The sequence below is a fragment of the Neovison vison genome, chromosome 13 (assembly GCF_020171115.1).
Source record: "Neovison vison isolate M4711 chromosome 13, ASM_NN_V1, whole genome shotgun sequence".
NCBI classification, from domain to species: Eukaryota; Metazoa; Chordata; class Mammalia; order Carnivora; family Mustelidae; genus Neogale; species Neogale vison.
Window position 1 is genome coordinate 62,817,601 of NC_058103.1, and position 18,303 is coordinate 62,835,903.

The 18,303-nt window shown below is 37.7% G+C and overlaps 1 protein-coding gene across 2 annotated transcripts in view; it reads left to right on the plus strand.

Moving 5' to 3' along the window:
• BAZ1A (bromodomain adjacent to zinc finger domain 1A) overlaps positions 1–17,096 on the plus strand; it is a 93,612-nt gene extending 76,516 nt beyond the window's left edge. For both annotated transcript variants that reach the window (XM_044231659.1, XM_044231660.1), the window contains 6 exons: positions 7,302–7,549; positions 7,641–7,867; positions 9,800–10,272; positions 13,037–13,179; positions 15,522–15,609; positions 16,056–17,096. In XM_044231659.1, coding sequence (XP_044087594.1) covers positions 7,302–7,549; positions 7,641–7,867; positions 9,800–10,272; positions 13,037–13,179; positions 15,522–15,609; positions 16,056–16,252 — 1,376 coding nt within the window. In that variant the 3' untranslated portion in view covers positions 16,253–17,096. The remainder of the gene's footprint in view (positions 1–7,301; positions 7,550–7,640; positions 7,868–9,799; positions 10,273–13,036; positions 13,180–15,521; positions 15,610–16,055) is intronic.
• Positions 17,097–18,303: the final 1,207 nt, after the last annotated feature.

Here is an 18,303-nt window from a genome sequence, read left to right on the forward strand (position 1 = left end):
AGCCCCACTTCAGGCTCCATGCTCAGCGGAGAGTCTGCTGGAGGATTCTCTCTCCCTCTACCTCTCCCTCCTCTCATGCTCTCTCTCTCTAAAATGGGTAACTAAATCTTTAAAATAATAACAGTAATCGGATTGGAACCTGAGCACTGTATAAGAAGCACTAAGTCAGAAATACCAAGTGTTAAAGGGTACATAAATGAGGAAATGCTCTATAATTTATGGTAGGATGTTTAGAGGATACAATCTGGATCATGTTTTTAGCAATTTATGAAATGTCTTCTTAGGTACTAATCTAGGAACATAATCATTGTGTGTTTAGGAAAATATGTTTTGAGTTCCAAATCAATTTTCATACCATAACTCATAATTTCTTCTACTTCTGTGTGCTCTTTCTGATACGTTACTTTATAACTCGTCATATTCAAGTTAATTTGTATCTCAGTAGCGGGGTAGAAGAAAGATTTTAAAACCATATCTTGGGGCACCTAGGTGACTCAGTGGGTTAAGCCGCTGCCTTCAGCTTAGGTCATGATCACAGGGTCCTGGATCGAGTCCCGCATCGGGCTCTCTGCTCAGCAGGGAACCTGCTTCCTCCTCTCTCTCTCTCCCTGCCTACTTGTGATCTCTGTCTGTCAAATAAATAAATAAAATCTTTTTAAAAATAAATAAATAAATAAATAAAACCATATCTTGCAGCACCTGGGTGGCTCAGTCAGTGAAGCATCTGCCTTCAGCTCAGGTCGTGATCCCAGGGTCCTGGGATCAAGCACCACATTGGGCTCCCCACTCAGCAGGGAGTCTGCTTCTCCCTCTTCCTCTGCCCCTCTCCCTGCTTATGCTCTCTTTTGCTCTCAAATAAATAAAATCTTTCAAAATAAGTAAATAAATAAATGAAACCATATCCATTTGGTCTCATATTGAGAGCAACTTAAATAGACTTAAAATGCCTTTTAAATTATTTGAATATTACCTTGTTTGAATAGTAAGAACAAAGTTTTTGTAAATATATGGTGCTGTCAGAAAGTGAATGTATTTGTAAAATGTCTGTTTTGAAATTGAAAAGTTTATGGCCAGTATCTCATAGTAAATAGGTTCTAATAAACCTATTCATATTTTTATAAATTGGTAATTCCACCATGAGCTCAACAACTCACTTTTCAGATTTGGAAGTAGCAGTTGTGGAAATAAACATGTATGGTCATAGCTCACAAAAATATTAGTTTGTATTTCCTATATCAATCTTACTTCGCAGTCTTCAATATTTCTTAATATTTTCTGTGTCTTGGGGCATGGGTAGCTCAGTTGATTAAGCATCTGTCTGCCTTGGACTCGGGCCATGATCCTGGGGTCCTGGGATTAAGCCTCAGGTCAGGCTCCCTGCCTAGCAGGGAGCCTGCTTCTTCCTCTTCCTGCTTGTGCTCTCTCCACCTCTATTGGTATCTCTGTCTCTCTCTCAAATAAGTAAAATCTTAAAAAAAAAAAAAAAATACTTTCTGTGTCTAAATCGAATTACATATACAAGTGATCCCTCTCTATTATTTCTTACAACCATATGTGAATCTACAATTACTAAAATTAAAATTTCAATTAAAAGTTATTTGTAGGGGCGCCTGGGTGACTCAGTCATTAAGCATCTGCCTTCAGCTCAGGTCATGATCTGCATCAGGCTCCCTACTCCATGGGGAGCCTGCTTTTCCCTCTCCCACTCCCTCTGCTGTGTTCCCTTTCTCACTGTCTTTCTCTCAAATAAATGAAATCTCTTTAAAAAGTTATTTATAGATTATGTAGCCCTTATAAGTATTTTACTACTATTCATTAATTCTGTGATTCCAAAAGAGATAAAAGACAGTTCTGCTGATTTTTACATTTCTGAAACTACCATCAATTAAAGTTGTTTATAAATTCAAGGGGAAACGTCAAATTGTTTAGTGTGTCCATATTTTCACACTAGATATCTCATTAAATATCTAGACAAAGAGAACAAGTTAATGCTGGGAGATGTTGCAATTTACATCTAGTAGGTTATATGAGAGCTGAGAGCTATAGTATTCTTTACGCTAGTTTGTATACAAGAGTGTTGGAACATTAATTTCATCCTAAGGGATATAAAATAAACAATTTCAGCTTGAGGTCTTAAAAAAGTGAAATAAGAAAAGTTCAACTTAACTTTGGTGGTAAATGTTGATCAAAGTTTAGATGTTGATCATTTACAATATGAATATTATCATCTACCATTGTTACCCCATAAAAAGCTAATAGAATAATTGATGTTTGCAGCTTTTTATATTTGTCTTTTAAAGATTTTATTTATTTATTTGACAGCGAGAAAGAGAGCACAAGCAGGGGTAAAGGGAGAGGGAGAAACAAAGCAGGCGAACCCTGGTATGGGGCTCGATGCCAGGACTCTGGGATTATGAGCCGAGCCGAAGGCAGTGGCTCAACCAACCGAGCCACCCAGGCATCCCACTTTTTGTATTATGTTTAAGCCTTTGGAGGATCTGTTTTGAATGGGACAACAAGAGATAGAGGTGCCTCTGGAGTTTCAAGATAATCTAAATATTTAGAGCAAGGTAATCAAGAATATCCTTAATATGGGGATTCTGCTTTATGAATGTTTGAGATAGAATATATATTAAAATTCTCCATTCTTTCAATTATTTTTCAGCATAGCAAATTAACTGTGGTAGGAATTTTCCCAGTTTAGTTTCAGAGGTTACTATAGTTTCTTGAGGAAGCAAGTAAGAAATAAGAATTCTACTTACATTCCACCTTCCTCAGGATGTCTCTCTTATTCTAGAAATTAATCACATTAGTAAAACTTGGCTTTTTTTTAACTTGAGGAAGATACTCATATTTGAATAATTTTAGGTAACATATGTGAGAACTGTTTGTTTAGGTTGGTAATTTCATTATTTATAAATTCATGCTTTATGGTTAAATCCTTAAGCTATGAAAAAATCCTTTAACTTTATCAATTTGAAATTAGATAACATAGTAATAAAGATCAAAGAAGAGATAGGAAAAAAAGGATAAGAAAAAGAGGAAGATCAATCTAGTGTGAGAGGTTAGGTAAATTCTTAACTTTTTTTTTTTAATATTTTATTTATTTATTCAACAGACAGAGATCACAAGTAGGCAGAGAGAGAGGAAGGGAAGCAGGCTCCCTGCCGAGGAGAGAGCCCGATGCGGGGCTAGATCCCAGGACCCTGGGATCATGACCTGAGCCGAAGGCAGAGGCTTAACCCACTGAGCCACCCAGGCACCCCCTTCTTAACTTTTTAAAGAATTCTGTCTTTTTAAAGAATTATGATTTTATTTTCTGTGTTGCTGAGTACTAGTTTGAATATTTAGCTTTTGACAGAAAACCTTGAATTTAATTTTTTTGAAAGGAATGAAGTTGGGAACAAGCTTATAAAACAATATCATCTTCCTAGCATTTATCTTCTACATTGCATACCTCAGCTAATGAAACTTTCTAAAAATTGGTATATAAAAAGTTGACATTGTGAATCTTAATATACTCAAGTTATTAGTGAAAAAGAGGAACAGTGGTAGAGGTGTGTTTGTTTATTTTGCATATGGTATTTATGTACAGCTTTTTTTTTCTTCTTTTTTACTAGCATAGGGAGAGTTATAGGGTGGGAGTTTTTGTATTGTTTTATCTCCGGGAAAAACCTACATAGCATGGTCACATGGATTACTATGTAGTGGCAGTTAAAAATATGAAATCTCCCAGTGTAATAATTGATCATATGACTCTGCCATTATTTCATATTAGTAAAATCCTAATCCTAACTTCTTGAGGAATTTATTTGTGCTAGCATGATGGAAGATAAAAGAGAAACAAGATGTTTCTGCCCTTGAGAGTTTTATAATCTAAAGAAGCAGCAAGACAATTAAAAGAAAAATGGAATCAGTTATATGCACTCTTTTTCATCTTTATTTAGATACTATATAAAAATGTGAAAATGTGAACATCCATTTAACAGTCGGTAGGAGGGGCTCATGGGTGGCTCATTCGTTATGCGTCTGCCTTCAGCTCAGGTCATGAGCCCAGGGTCCTGGGATCGAGTGCAGCATCAGGCTCCCTGCTCAGCAGAAAGACTGCTTCTCCCTCTCCCACTCCCCCTGCTTGTGTTCCCTCTCTTGCTGAGTCTCTCTCTGTCAAATAAATGAATTTAAAAATAATAATAATAATAGATCAATAAAAGTAGGTGGGATAAAAATTGGACTTTGGGCTACTATTGATTTAATTTTCTTAAAGCACACTCTTTGATCAAAACCCTTAATGTTTCACCAACCTTTGAGTTAAAAATTCATTCATACTGACTTGCAAGGTTCCAAAGGCTCTTTACAGTTTGGCTTTTTCTTCCACCCTTCCACATTGGCCTGTATGCAGCCTTATTTCTTGCGCTTACTAATAAGAATGTCCTCTTGAGTTATCCAGGAAGATTTCTTCAAGATCTTTGAACTAGCAGTTTTTGTTGCCCCTTCCTTAGAGATCCTGCTCAGACCAGAGCTTTTCTTGAAGCCTTATATCAAAAAACCATGGCAAATAGAAAACACAAATGAGAGGGTGGAAATAAATCAAATGGACTGTATTACTGTATTGATTTCCTACTTTGCTAATATTTCTTTTTAGCTTTGTTTGAAGAGCCTTTGACCCTTTGATTTTTTCCCTCTCCCATTGAGTTATTGCTCTCAATTATTTTTGGAGGTCCTTAAGCTTTTTCAAACTGCTTGGTTACTTATATTTTCAAAACATTTATTTCTTAGGGGTGCCTGGGTGCCTCAGAGGGTTAAGCCTCTGCCTTTATCTCGGGTCATGGTCTTGGGATCCTGGGATCGAGTCCCGCGTCAGGCTCTCTGCTCAGTGGGGATCCTGCTTCTACCCTCTCTCTGCCTGCCTCTCTGTTTACTTGTGATATCTCTCTCTGTCAAATTAAAAATATATATATTTTTTAAAAAAACAAAAAACATTTATTTCTTAAATATGTTTTAAGATATCCTGCGTCTAATTCGAATCTCTCAAGTCTTTATGGGTCTGATTCTGCCAGCTCTTGCCTGTAGTGTTTTGTTTCCACATGTGCATTGTGGGTGTGACTGTTAACTCTCATTCCTCAGAACTTGATCTATGGAAATGTCTTCAGAGAGAATTTGCAGATTTGTACTTGTTCCTGTCATTCACCTGAGGTCACTACAAACCTGGACCACTTTGAAAATCTTATGTTTTTTCAGGTTTTAAACTGTTTAATGCATTGCTTATAGTTACATGTTCTCGGGTAGATTTATTTTCCCTTTCCACCCAACTTCAAGGTCCAGATAAGCTGATTTCCTCACTACTTTTTTTCCTCATGGTACCCTTTTCCACCCTGATGCTTGAGGATATAGCTTTGGAGTTCTAGCTTTCCAGAAAGGATTTAACACATTGGGTGAGCCCTAGATTTCATGTACTGTCTCTCTCATCCTGGCCGAGAAATAGGAGCTCAAGACTTACTAGTGTTTGACAGGTCTGCTCTTTTCTGACTTCAACTCCTGTGTTCTCCCAGCTATATAAAAAATTTCTTAAAGATAGGGACCATAGAATAGACTTCTCCTATCTTCCAAATAGTGGCACACGGGAGGAACAGTATACGGGAGGAACAGTATAATGTAGGAATAATGGTAACAGTAACAGTATTTACTCCGTGACCGGCATTTTACTTGTCTTGTGTATATTACCCCACTTAATCTTCCCAACAGCCCTCAGAGGTAGATGGTATATACATATTACTGTTGGGGAACCTGAGGCACAGAGGAGTTAAGTAACTTGACCGAGCTCACTCACATAGGGGAGCTAGTACTTACCCCAAGGCAGACAGACTTCAGAGCCTATATTCCCTTAACCATTAGGCTACTGCCCAAAAGGACTTTTTTTGAGGGTAATAGTAGGAAATATGTCATAATAGAAACAAACTATATAGGAAGTCCTATATACCTTGTAGAATTTTGACATTATGTGGTAGTCCCTTCATAATTAAGTTTAATTTTCAGGAAAACTAATGTGTCAGCAATAATTGAATATTAATTGAAGAGAGAAATCACATGCTAATGTAAAATGATAGGCCAGCTAGTTAATGCCATCTAATCAAATGACTTTTTTTTTAAGATTTTACTCATTCATTTGACAGAGAGAGAACAAGCAGGGGGAGTAGCAGGGAGAGGCAGAGGGAGAAACAGGCTCCCACCAAGCTGGGAGCCTAATGCAGGGCTCAATCCCAGGACCCGGAGATCATGATCCAAACTGAAAGCAGATGCTTAACCAACTGAGCCACCCAGGCGCCCCTAATCAAATGACTTTTAATAAATTTTTTAGTCCAGAAGACAAAAGAATGATGTTATTAATGAAAGGAAGTTTCAAATGTTCTTATGTAAATATTGGTACTGAAAGTTCTTATGGGAAACGTGGGATATTAGTATTTTTTAATTTACCTCATTTAAAAAAATATTTTCTTCGAGATAGAAGACAATAGAGTTGGCATTTCTACATAATTGATATTTTTAATGATAGCTTTATTGAGATGTAGTTCACATATGCAAAATTCATCCTTTTAAGAAGTATATAATTTAGTGGGTTTTAGTATATTCACAGTTGTACAACCATTCACCACGATCTAATTTCAGAAAATTTTCATCAGCCCCCCCAAAAAAATCATATATGATTGATATTTAACTTAAAGAGCAGTCCATCTTTTTTTTTTTTTTAAGATTTTATTTATTTATTTGACAGATCACAAGTAGGCAGAGAGACAGGCAGAGAGGGGGAAGCAGGATCCCTGCTGAGCAGAGAGCCCAATGCAGGGCTCAACCCCAGGACCCTGAGATCATAACCTGAGCTGAAGGCAGAGGCTTTAACCCACTGAGCCACCCAGGCACCCCAGAGCAGTCCATCCTTTATCCGAAAAGAGGAAGCAATATTCTTGACTCAAATGGATAGTAAATGGCTTATAATCATATTTAGCTAGTTCTTCAAGTCAGGTCAGACAAGTTTGAGAACATATTGCCTAAGTTATTTTTCTTTTTTTAACAATTGGAATCCCAAAGTTTTGAGTTAGGATTTAAGTAATTTCTTATGTCACAAATAAGATGTGGCTCAGCAAATATTTTCTTTAACATGAGGTTTCATTTTTGATATCAACATGATCTTTTTGTTAAGTTTTAGAACTTTAAAATCTAACCTGTTTAAAATACCAAGAAAATAAGTCTAGGAGATATCTGAAGGTTTGTCTAGAAACTTAAATCACTTTACCTTGTCATTTAAGATGCCAGTGACAGTGGACGTTCTTACAAAACAGTCCTGGACCGTTGGAGAGAGTCTCTCCTTGCTTCTGCTAGTCTGTCCCAAGTCTTTCTTCATCTCTCCACCTTGGATCGTAGTGTGATATGGTCTAAATCTATATTGAATGCTCGTTGCAAGATATGCCGAAAGAAGGGTGATGCTGAAAACATGGTACTCTGCGATGGCTGTGATCGGGGTCATCACACCTATTGTGTTCGACCAAAGCTCAAGGTAGTTTCTTCCTCTTCTGCGCCTTAGATTAGAATTGAGTGATTGATTTTTGAGTGACAGATGACTAATGATCATTTCTGTGACTTGTCAGACTGTGCCTGAAGGCGACTGGTTTTGTCCAGAGTGTCGGCCAAAGCAACGTTCTAGAAGACTGTCATCTAGACAGAGACCATCCTTGGAAAGTGATGAAGAGATGGAAGACGGTATGGAAGACGAGGACGATGAAGTTGATGATGATGATGAAGAGGGTCAAAGTGAGGAGGAGGAGTATGAGATAGAACAAGATGAAGATGATTCTCACGAAGAAGAAGAAGTCAGGTAAGTCCTAACATGCAACAAAGTGAGAGTTTGCGAGTCATAGCTAAACAGTCTGACTACTCAAATACAAATGGAATGATTGGGGCCCATAACTTTTTTAAAACTGGTGTGTAATATGGTGGCCTGAAGTTTTCCTTGCTTTAGTATTCTAAGAATTTAAAGTTATTCCTAAGGGAGTATAGTACCTATGTGAGTTTAGCCAGGTCATAAAATCAGATATGAGCTCACCGTATCATGCTTAGCAAAATAAGTCAAGCAGAGAAAGACAATTACCATATGATCTCCCTGATATGAGGAAGTGGTGATGCAACATGGGGGCTTAAATGGGTAGGAGAAGAATAAATGAAACAAGATGGGACTGGGAGGGAGACAAACCATAAGTGACTCTTAATCTCACAAAACAAACTGAGGGTTGCTGGGGGGAGGGGGTTTGGGAGAAGGGGGGTGGGGTTATGGACATTGGGGAGGTTATGTGCTTTGGTGAGTGCTGTGAAGTGTGTAAACCTGGCGATTCACAGACCTGTACCCCTGGGGATAAAAATATATGTTTATAAAAAAATAAAAAATTTTTAAAAAAAAATATGAGCTCACGTTTGGACAGGAATACCAATCCAGACCCGCTGAGTTTGATTTTTACTTAATTTTATGCCTAAAGCAGCAAATAAGCGTCCCAAAGGATATTCATGATATAAAGATGAATGCAGCTTCCCAGTGCCTCTCTTGCTTTCTCAAGGAGTTATCCTCAAATATTGGTGGTCTTGGCATTTATAGAGAGAGTGACAGAAAGGCCAGGAAGCACATGGTATTCTTCTACTCCTTCCACATTAGCCCCCAGAAACAACTTCTATACCACTGTATAACCAGGTGTTCTGCAACTTAGCAAGCTGTGTCACCCAGGCCAAATGAATGGGGTGGAGTGGGGGCCTGGTCATTCCTGCTATGGCAGCACTAGAGCTCTCTCCCCCTTGTTTGCCCCAAGACCTCCCCACCTTTTTAACATTTGAACCCCATTCATGTGGAATCAGGAAAGTGGATGTAAAACAAGGGCAGCTTTGGACTGAGAAAGTACAGAAAGGCCAGTCTGCGGAGGATGGGTAGAGAGAGCTGCCCCATCTATTGTAAGCAAGTTGTTACTTTTTACTAGCTCCACCTAGTAGAAGCCGTCATCCCTATAGATGATAAGGGCAGTATTTGTGTTAGACATAAAGATGATAATGAATTTAGAAAATACTTGGAAATGTTTTAGGTAAACTGGCAGTCCGGATATGTGGGCAGATGGATAAAAAGAGGCTTAATGGGGTTGTTTCATCCTTGTCTACAACTTAAAGGCAATTAAAGGATGAACGTAGGGGTGCCTGGCTGGCTCAGCCAGTGGAGCATGTAACTTTTTTTATTTTTATTTTTTTAAGATTTTTTATTTATTTATTTGACAGAGAGAGATCACAAGTAGGCAGAGAGGCAGGCAGAGAGAGAGGAGGAAGCAGGCTCCCTGCCGAGCAGAGAGCCCGATGTGGGACTCGATCCCAGGACCATGAGATCATGACCCGAGCCGAAGGCAGCGGCTTAACCCACTGAGCCACCCAGGTGCCCAGAGCATGTAACTTTTGATCTCAGGGTCATGAGTTCTAGCCCCATGTTGGGAATAGAGTTTACTAAAGTGTTGAACCTAGTTCTTTATTTTACCATGAGAATCAGAAAATGGCAAAGAGATTCTTAGCTTCATATTCAGGACAGGTTTAGGGCCTACTTTGACCAATCTGTGGGTTACCTCAGCATCAATGGTAATGAAAAGTGATAGTCTCCTGTAGCGTAAGGACACCAAAGAAATGTATGTAGAACTCACTGGCTGAATAGTAGAACAAGGGAAATAGACATAATCTTATGCACATTGTTTCTCTGTACAATAATTATGTTTTCTAACAATATTTACAGCCCACCAAAACGAGGAAGACCGCAAGTTAGATTGCCAATTAAAACAAGAGGGAGACTTAGCTCTTCTTTCTCAAGTCGTGGCCAACGACAAGATCCTGGAAGATATACTTCAAGGAGTCAGCAGAGTACACCCAAAACAACTGTTCCCTCTAAAACCACCAGTGGTAGAAGCCTTAGAAAGATAAAGTCTGCTCCTCCAACAGAAACTAAATCTTTAAGAATTGCTGGTCGTTCTACTCGCCAGAGTTACGGCCCACTGCAAGCAGATGTATTTGTGGAATTACTTAGTCCTCGTAGAAAACGCAGAGGCAGGAAGAGTGCTAATAATACTCCAGAAAATAGTCCCAACTTCCCTAACTTCAGAGTCATTGCCACGAAGTCAGGTGACAAGTCAAGATCTCTAAATGTTACTCCAAAACTTTCTCTCCAAGATAGTGAATCCAAGAGAAGAGGAAGGAAAAGACAATCTACAGGTATGAAAAAGTCTAATTTAAATTATTCTTACCTAAGAAAATAGAATCATTTGGGAAGACTGAGTGTTGAGATATTTTGCATCATTTCTTAAAGGCTGTCACTTTAGTAGACAAAGTGACTAGGAAGTAGTGTGGCCTGAGGCATAATATTCATTGAAAGGACAGCACTTTGGGGAATAAGGTAAATGATACGAGTATTTTTCTAGTAAGGTAGTTGTGAGAAAGTTGCAGTGTCCTGTTTCTAATGGAGAGATTTGGCCAACATTTCAGTAGTGTCAGTAGAAGACGTTATAACACTTCATTCTCTTTTAAAATACACATACTCTTCATCATCTAGACAAGCTACGCTGAGTTATTTGGGAAGTTTTTGATAATTGTTGTTTATAGTAATCTTTATCCAAGCAATAATCTCTTTATGATCTCTTCAATTCTATTATTTCTTTCCTTTAATATCAGTAGTAATAAAACTTTGATAGTTCCAAAAAATGAAATTAGATATAAAAAATTATACTGTTCCTTGAACTATAGAGAGGTTGTATTGCATTATTCAAATACTTGAGAGGATTAAGGAGTTCATTGGTGAAAGAATGGAAGACAGTCTGTTATGCAATCACCAGATTATCGGGATGGTGGAAAGGTATTGTATCAGGTAACTTAGCACCAAGATCTAATTTAGCTTTTCCTGTCCCATTATCTGGTTTGCTTTTACCCAGTTCTGAACGTCAAGCTATTTGGAAACATAGTATACCTAAAACATTTGTATTCTAAAAAACTCTGCTAAGAAAAAAATTTTTTAATTGATTTATAAAATTACTAACCTGGTTCCAATGACAAAAGGAGAGGAGGAAATGTATGCATTTATATTTAAATGGAGAATTTAAATACCTGAATTCATAGTATGAACTATGCTAATTCATACTCTTGAGATTTCATTATATATGCCTTGAGTTTTGTGAGAAAGCATTTTGCTTTAACAAAGTTGCCATATAAAATTAAGATAATAGGGACACCTGGGTGGCTCAGTTGGTGGAGGGACTGACTCTTGATTTTGGCTCAGTTTGTGATTCCAGGGTCACAGGACTGAGGCTCAGGCTCCACACTCAGCATGGGGTCTACTTGTCCCTCTGCCTCTGCTCCTTCCCACCCCACAACTTGCTCCTCCCTCCCCAATAAATAGGGAGATTATCTTTAAGATAATCTTTTACTTCATTGTTGAGCATTACATTTCTATTATGCAGGATAATTTTAAAGAGGCCTACTTGCTAGATCTGAAGAGTTTGCTTTCCTAAGGATGTGTTTCAGGAAATTCTGGAGAATTGCTTGCTTGCTTATTATAGTTGAAAAAATATTTTTAATAGAATAGGCAAAAAATAAACTTTATGTCCTAGGAATTTTCTTTCATATTACAGTAGGTTAATAAATAAAACATGTTTAATTAATTTTTAAAGATAATAAATAAATAATAATAAATAAAACATGTTTAATTAATAAAACATGTTTACAACATGTTCCCAATAAATGTTTAATTAATTTGGAAATTTTATGATCAAAAAGGAGATAGTGAGGCACCTGGCTGGCTCAGTCGGTAGAGCATGCAACTCTTGATCTTGGGGTTGTAAGTTTGAGACCCACATTGGGTGTAAAGATGACTTAAAATCTTTAGGGATGCCTGGCTGGCTCCATTGGAAGAGCTTGAGACTCTTCATCTCAAGGTCATGAGTTCAAGCCCCACACTGGATATAAAGATTACTTAAATAAAAACTTTTTTAAAAAATAAAGATTCAAATTAAAACCACATTGAGATATCACCTTACACCAGTTAGAATGGCCAAAATTAACAAAACAGGAAACAACATGTGTTGGAGAGGATGTGGAGAAAAGGGAACCCTCTTACACTGTTGGTGGGAATGCAAGTTGGTGCAGCCTCTTTGGAGAACAGTGTGGAGATTCCTCAAGAAGTTAAAAATAGAACTTCCCTATGACCCTGCCATTGCACTCCTGGGTATTTACCCCAGAGATACAGATGTAGTGAAAAGAAGGGCCATCTGTACCCCAATGTTTATAGCAGCAATGGCCACAGTCGCCAAACTATGGAAGGAACCAAGATGCCTTTCAACGGACGAATGGATAAGGAAGATGTGATCCATATACACTATGGAGTATTATGCCTCCATCAGAAAGGATGAATACCCAACTTTTGTAGCAACATGGACGGGACTGGAAGAGATTACGCTGAGTGAAATAAGTCAAGCAGAGAGAGTCAATTATCATATGGTTTCACTTATTTGTGGAGCATAACAAATAGCATAGAGGACAAGGGGCGTTAGAGAGGAGAAGGGAGTTGGGGTAAATTGGAAGGGGAGGTGAATCATGAGAGACTGTGGACTCTGAAAAACAATCTGAGGGGTTTGAAGTGGCGGGGGGGTGGGAGGTTGGGGTACCAGGTGGTGGGTATTGTAGAGGGCACGGCTTGCATGGAGCACTGGGTGTGGTGAAAAAATAATGAATACTGGTTTTCTGAAAATAAATAAATTTTTAAAAAATTAATCATAAAAAATAATAAAATAAAATAAAGTCTTTTTTAAAACAGGAAAGAGTGAATATTTGGTTCAGATTTTCATGTTTCAGAATGTAAGTTAGTTTATTTCAGCATATATAGAATATCAGTTTTCTGTTTGCATTTAGGTTGCATTTATATACCCATTAAGCCTGTAGTGATCAAATATTTTGCTTTGTCATCACCTAAAATTACTTATTTATTTAGAATCCTCTCCTCTGACCCTGAATCGAAGGAGTTCTGGTCGACAAGGAGGTGTCCATGAATTGTCTGCTTTTGAACAGCTCGTTGTGGAACTGGTACGCCATGATGATAGCTGGCCTTTTCTGAAACTCGTTTCCAAAATCCAGGTAATATTATTACACTTGATCAAATGTAGTCATGTATATGATCTGATTTAGTCTGCATGGCAACTTTGAGGTAGCCAAAACACCCATTAGTCACTATTTACTTTGTTTTTTAAACCCTTGGAAAGTTAGTTTCCACACTGAAAAAAAGGCCACTAGAGAGCATGCTTTCCTCAGTCCCCTCTAACCCTGTGACCAGTTCTCGTGCATGGTGACAGTATGTTGACATGGCTCCAATGTGTTTATTCTGTGTAAGGAGTATGAGTAGATTTAATTCAACTGTGTACTATTCTTGGTATTTCTGTAATGTAAAATAGCTGTTCTCAATGTTCAGCATACACCAGAATCACCTGGGCGGTGGGGGGCTTCTTAAAACACAGGTTACAGGGCCTCACCCCAGAGTTTTTAATTCGCTCGGTCTGAGATGTTGCTGATGCTGAGATCTCACTGTGTAAGAACACTGATGTGAAAGGTAGGTACTCCTAGAAACAGAGATGGCCTCACACTAAGGCATTTGAGATGGTGCTGGAGTTATTGATACACGTGGGGCATGTCATGAGCTGCAGCAGATGGGACAATGTGATAGTGCTGTAATAGAAGTTCTTTTTTTTTTAATAGAATCAGATTAGTTTATTTTTTTAAATATTTTTAAAAACATTTTAACTTTTTTTTTAATTTTTTTTAAAGATTTTAGTTATTTATTTGACAGAGAGAGATCACAAGTAGGCAGAGAGAGAGAGGAGGAAGCAGGCTCCCTGCTGAGCAGAGAGCCCGATGCGGGACTCGATCCCAGGACCCTGAGATCATGACCTGAGCCGAAGGCAGCGGCTTAACCCACTGAGCCACCCAGGCGCCCCTTAACTTATTTTTTTTATTTTAATTTTTTTTTCATTATGTTCAATTAGCCAGCATACAGTACGTCCTTAGTTTGTTTGTTTTTTTAAAGATTTTATTTATTTATTTGACAGAGAGATCACAAGTAGGCAGAGAGGCAGGCAGATAGAGAGGAGGAAGCAGGCTCCCTGCGGAGCAGAGAGCCAGATGTGGGGCTCGATCTCCAGACCCCGGGATCATGACCTGAGCTGAAGGCAGAGGCTTAACCCATTGAGCCACCTAGGTGCCCCATTACATCCTTAGTTTTTGATGTAGTGTTCAATGATTCGTTAGTTGCATAGAACACCCAGTGCTCATTACAACCCATGCCCTCCTTAGTACCCATCACCAAGTTCACCCCTCCCCCAGTAATAGAAGTTCTAATGGACTTCCAGAAGTACAGAAGAAAAGGAGATTGATTTGAGCATCTCGGAGGGTGGGAATAGCAGGAATGTGAAAGTTTTTAATGGAAGAACTGTTCGGTCTGGTCATTAAAGATAGGTGAAATTTCAACAGTGAGAAATGGAATAAGGACATTTCATGAAAAGGGCGTGATAAGTTAAAGACCCAGAGGTGAGAATATGGGAAATGATGGGTAGTTTGAATGGAATAAAAGGTGCGTTAGAGAGGCACAAGTAGATTATAAAGGGTCTCACTTGTCAGGTGTGTTAGGTGAAGGTTTCTGAATGAAAAGTGACACCTTCCAAATTCTACTTTGAGATTTCTAGAGGAAGGATTGGGGCGCCTGGGTGGCTCAGTTAAGCATCTGCCTTCAGCTCAGGTCATGATTCCAGAGTCCTAGGATGGAGCCCCACATCAGGCTCCCTGCTCAGCAGGAGGCTTGCTTCTCCCTATCCCACTTCCCCCTGCTTGTGTTCCCTCTCTCACTGTGTCTCTCTCTGTCAAATAATAAAATACTTTTTTTAAATGTGAAGGACTAATTACCATTGGATAGCATCCTGCAAAAGTAAATCTCCGTTTGACTTTTATTTTTCCTGAGTAGTAGTTGTGCTGAACTAAGTTTTGTTACATACATTTTATTATTTATTACAAATGCAATAATGCTCATTAAGTAACTATAGATAGATATGTGTATCTCTTGGAGAGAAATAGAGAGCACACAAGAAAAATCATAAGCTTTTTCTTTTCACAATAAGCTGTCATTTTTTTATAATATCAAATAAGCTTCTATAACATTATAGTGACTGAAACATATTAAGTGGTTTTAATGGAATAATAGTATTCAAAAATTAATATTCAGTTGATATTAAGTGCAGAACCTTCACATATTTGACCTCTTATCTCCTTAAATTTCCTTTCTTTTTTTTTTTTATTAACATATAATGTATTATTTACTTCAGGGGAACAGGTCTGTGAATCATCAGTCTTACACAATTCACAGCACTCACCATAGCACATTCTGATAAATTTTCTATACAAGAGACAAGAGATATGTTTGAATTATTTTACAGGTCCCAGACTATTATGACATCATCAAAAAGCCCATTGCCTTAAATATAATTCGTGAAAAAGTGAACAAATGTGAATATAAATTAGCATGTAAGTAATTTATGTTCTTCTCTAATAATTATTTTTGTTTAAAGAGGTAACAGCTGTTTTCTTGTGATTTAAATGATGTATATTAATGTGATTATGTAGATGGGATCCCAAGAGGTCTCTAAAATGCTGTCTGTGTAGATGAAGGAAGAGATAGGGATTTGAATGAGTTAGATATTTTGTAGAATCTGACTTAATAGAAGTTCTGAGTAATTATGTAACATTCCTAATTACATAATTGCATAGTCTCAGTAGAACAATGTTAAAGCATTTGTAGTTAAACAGTTTTGAGCTTTAGATCTGCTACCTTGTTTCAGAGGCTTCAATTTCTAAAGAAAAAAGTGGGCTTACATTTTCTTAATGACATTTCCAGATATCGTATAAATAAACAATTAGGTTTATAAATTATGTACTTTTATTCTAATTTCATTTGGTTTTTTTCTTTCTAGCGGAATTTATCGATGATATTGAGTTAATGTTTTCAAACTGCTTTGAGTACAACCCTCGTAACACAAGTGAAGCAAAAGCTGGAACTAGGCTTCAAGCATTTTTTCATATTCAGGCTCAAAAACTTGGACTCCATGTCACGCCTGGGAATGTGGATCAAGTTAGCACACCACCAGCTGCAAAAAAGTCACGAATCTAATTTTGTCCTTCTAAAGGATGTATTTGAGGAAAACAAATTGTTCATGAAAATGGAACATTAAATCATGCTCTAAAGCAGACATATATATATATAAAGCAATAACAACTGATTGACCACACTGAAGTGTGGCCTGCACTATATTCTCAATTTTAATATTAAGCACTCAGGAGAATGTAGGAAAGATTTCCTTTGCTACAGTTTTGTTCAGTATCTAATAAGTTTAATAGATGTATTGGATACAGTACTGGTTTACAGAGGTTTTTGTACATTTTGAGATCATTCATGTGTCCCAATATCTTTGAAAATATTTTTTCACCTGTGATTTATTTTGTCCTTGATTTTTTTTTTTTTTTGGAAGTGATATGAAGAAAGATTTGTCTGTATACAGATAAGTCTTCTGTATACAGACAAATCTTCTGTATACAGATAAATCTTCTATTATAGCACAGTTTAGAAAAGTGTATATGTCTAAGAATTGTTTAATGAACACATTCTTTCAACACTACACATGAATGAATCGAATTTTATATCCTTGCAGTGCTGTACCAGTGCTGGCCGGAGGTATTAAGTCTGAGTTTATTAACTAGATATTTATTTAGCATTCAAAATAATTTGTGAATTTGTTTTGTATTTATAAAATTTGTACCTCGAAAATGTTCTTTAATTTTTTTAAACATTTTACTGTGTTTTTGTTTTATTTCTCTAACTTCCTTCATGATCAATCAGTAAAAGGTAACACCCTCCCTCTTCCCTGACAGTTCTTCCAGTTTTATAGAACTGTATTACAAGTTTCTATGTACAACTTTTTAAATGTACAAATAAAATAATACGTGTTTTTCAAGTATTCTGAATCTAGAATTTTTACAAATCAGAATTGAACTATTACATATGATACATACCGACCATAGGAACTAATTTATTGTACCTGAGTCTCCATGGCAGTGGGATTTGCATCTTTTTGGGCCCAAACCCTTGGAGAGGAGTAAGATTCCTCCCATTAAGAACAGTAACAGCCTGTGACAGGGATTCTCAGTAAACGAAAGAAAGGAGGTTTGGAATATGCCTACCTGGTTAAAAAAAACACCACTCAGACATTTTTAAATAAAATAGTTCTATTTCTTAGGTGTGGAAGATATACAGGGGCCCCAGTTTTATAGGAGTAGCTCTTCCTCTTTAGGATGCAGAAGGCAATCTCTTCCCCAGGACTTTTTGGGAGGCAGTAGAGTCATCCCTCTATTTGCTCATCTAAATCTTGACAATACCATATTTTCATTTAATTAGGTTTGTTTATTCGGTAGTTCCCCTCTTTCAGGTCTTTCTCTTATGTCTTTGAGATGATCAACTCTCTGGATTCTTTGCAGGAATATGTTCACAACTGTAACTTTTGGTAAGTTTGTAATTACTTCATATGCCAATAACCAAATGTCTTAGTAAATTTTACTTTGGGAGCACAAGGGTCTCTTAGTCATTAAGGATCTGCCTTCGGCTCAGGTCATGATCCCAAGGGATTGAGCCCTACCTCAGGCTCTCTGCTCAGCTCCCTCTCCCTCTGCCTGCTGCTCTGCCTACTTGTGCTCTCTCTCCATCTCTCTAATAAATAAATAAAATCTTAAAAAAGAAACAACAACCTGAAAACCCTGACTGTTATGTATAAAGCAACTTAAGACTGAAAGTTGGAGAGGAGGCAGACTGTCTGGAGACCTTGGAATCTGAGGAAAGAGTGATGAGTTCCCTGGGTTTTCTTTTTGGCTCATACATCCAGAAGATGCTGAAGAAGCCGGCAACTAGAAATTCTAAACGGCACAAACAAAAGGCAACAACAAAAGCTTTTCCTAGCCAAAGGACCAGCAAAGGAACAGCCTCATAAGACAAAACATTTAGACAGTAGCCACTCCATTCCAGCCAGACACCACAAAAACTGGCCTTACCCACACACGCAGCAAAAATCAAATGGGGGGCCTAGACTTCCACCCTAATAAGGATAAAATGAGGTGCCCCAGCACCCCCACTGGAGTGGTACGAGCCAAGACTTAGTAAGAAGCCTAGACTTT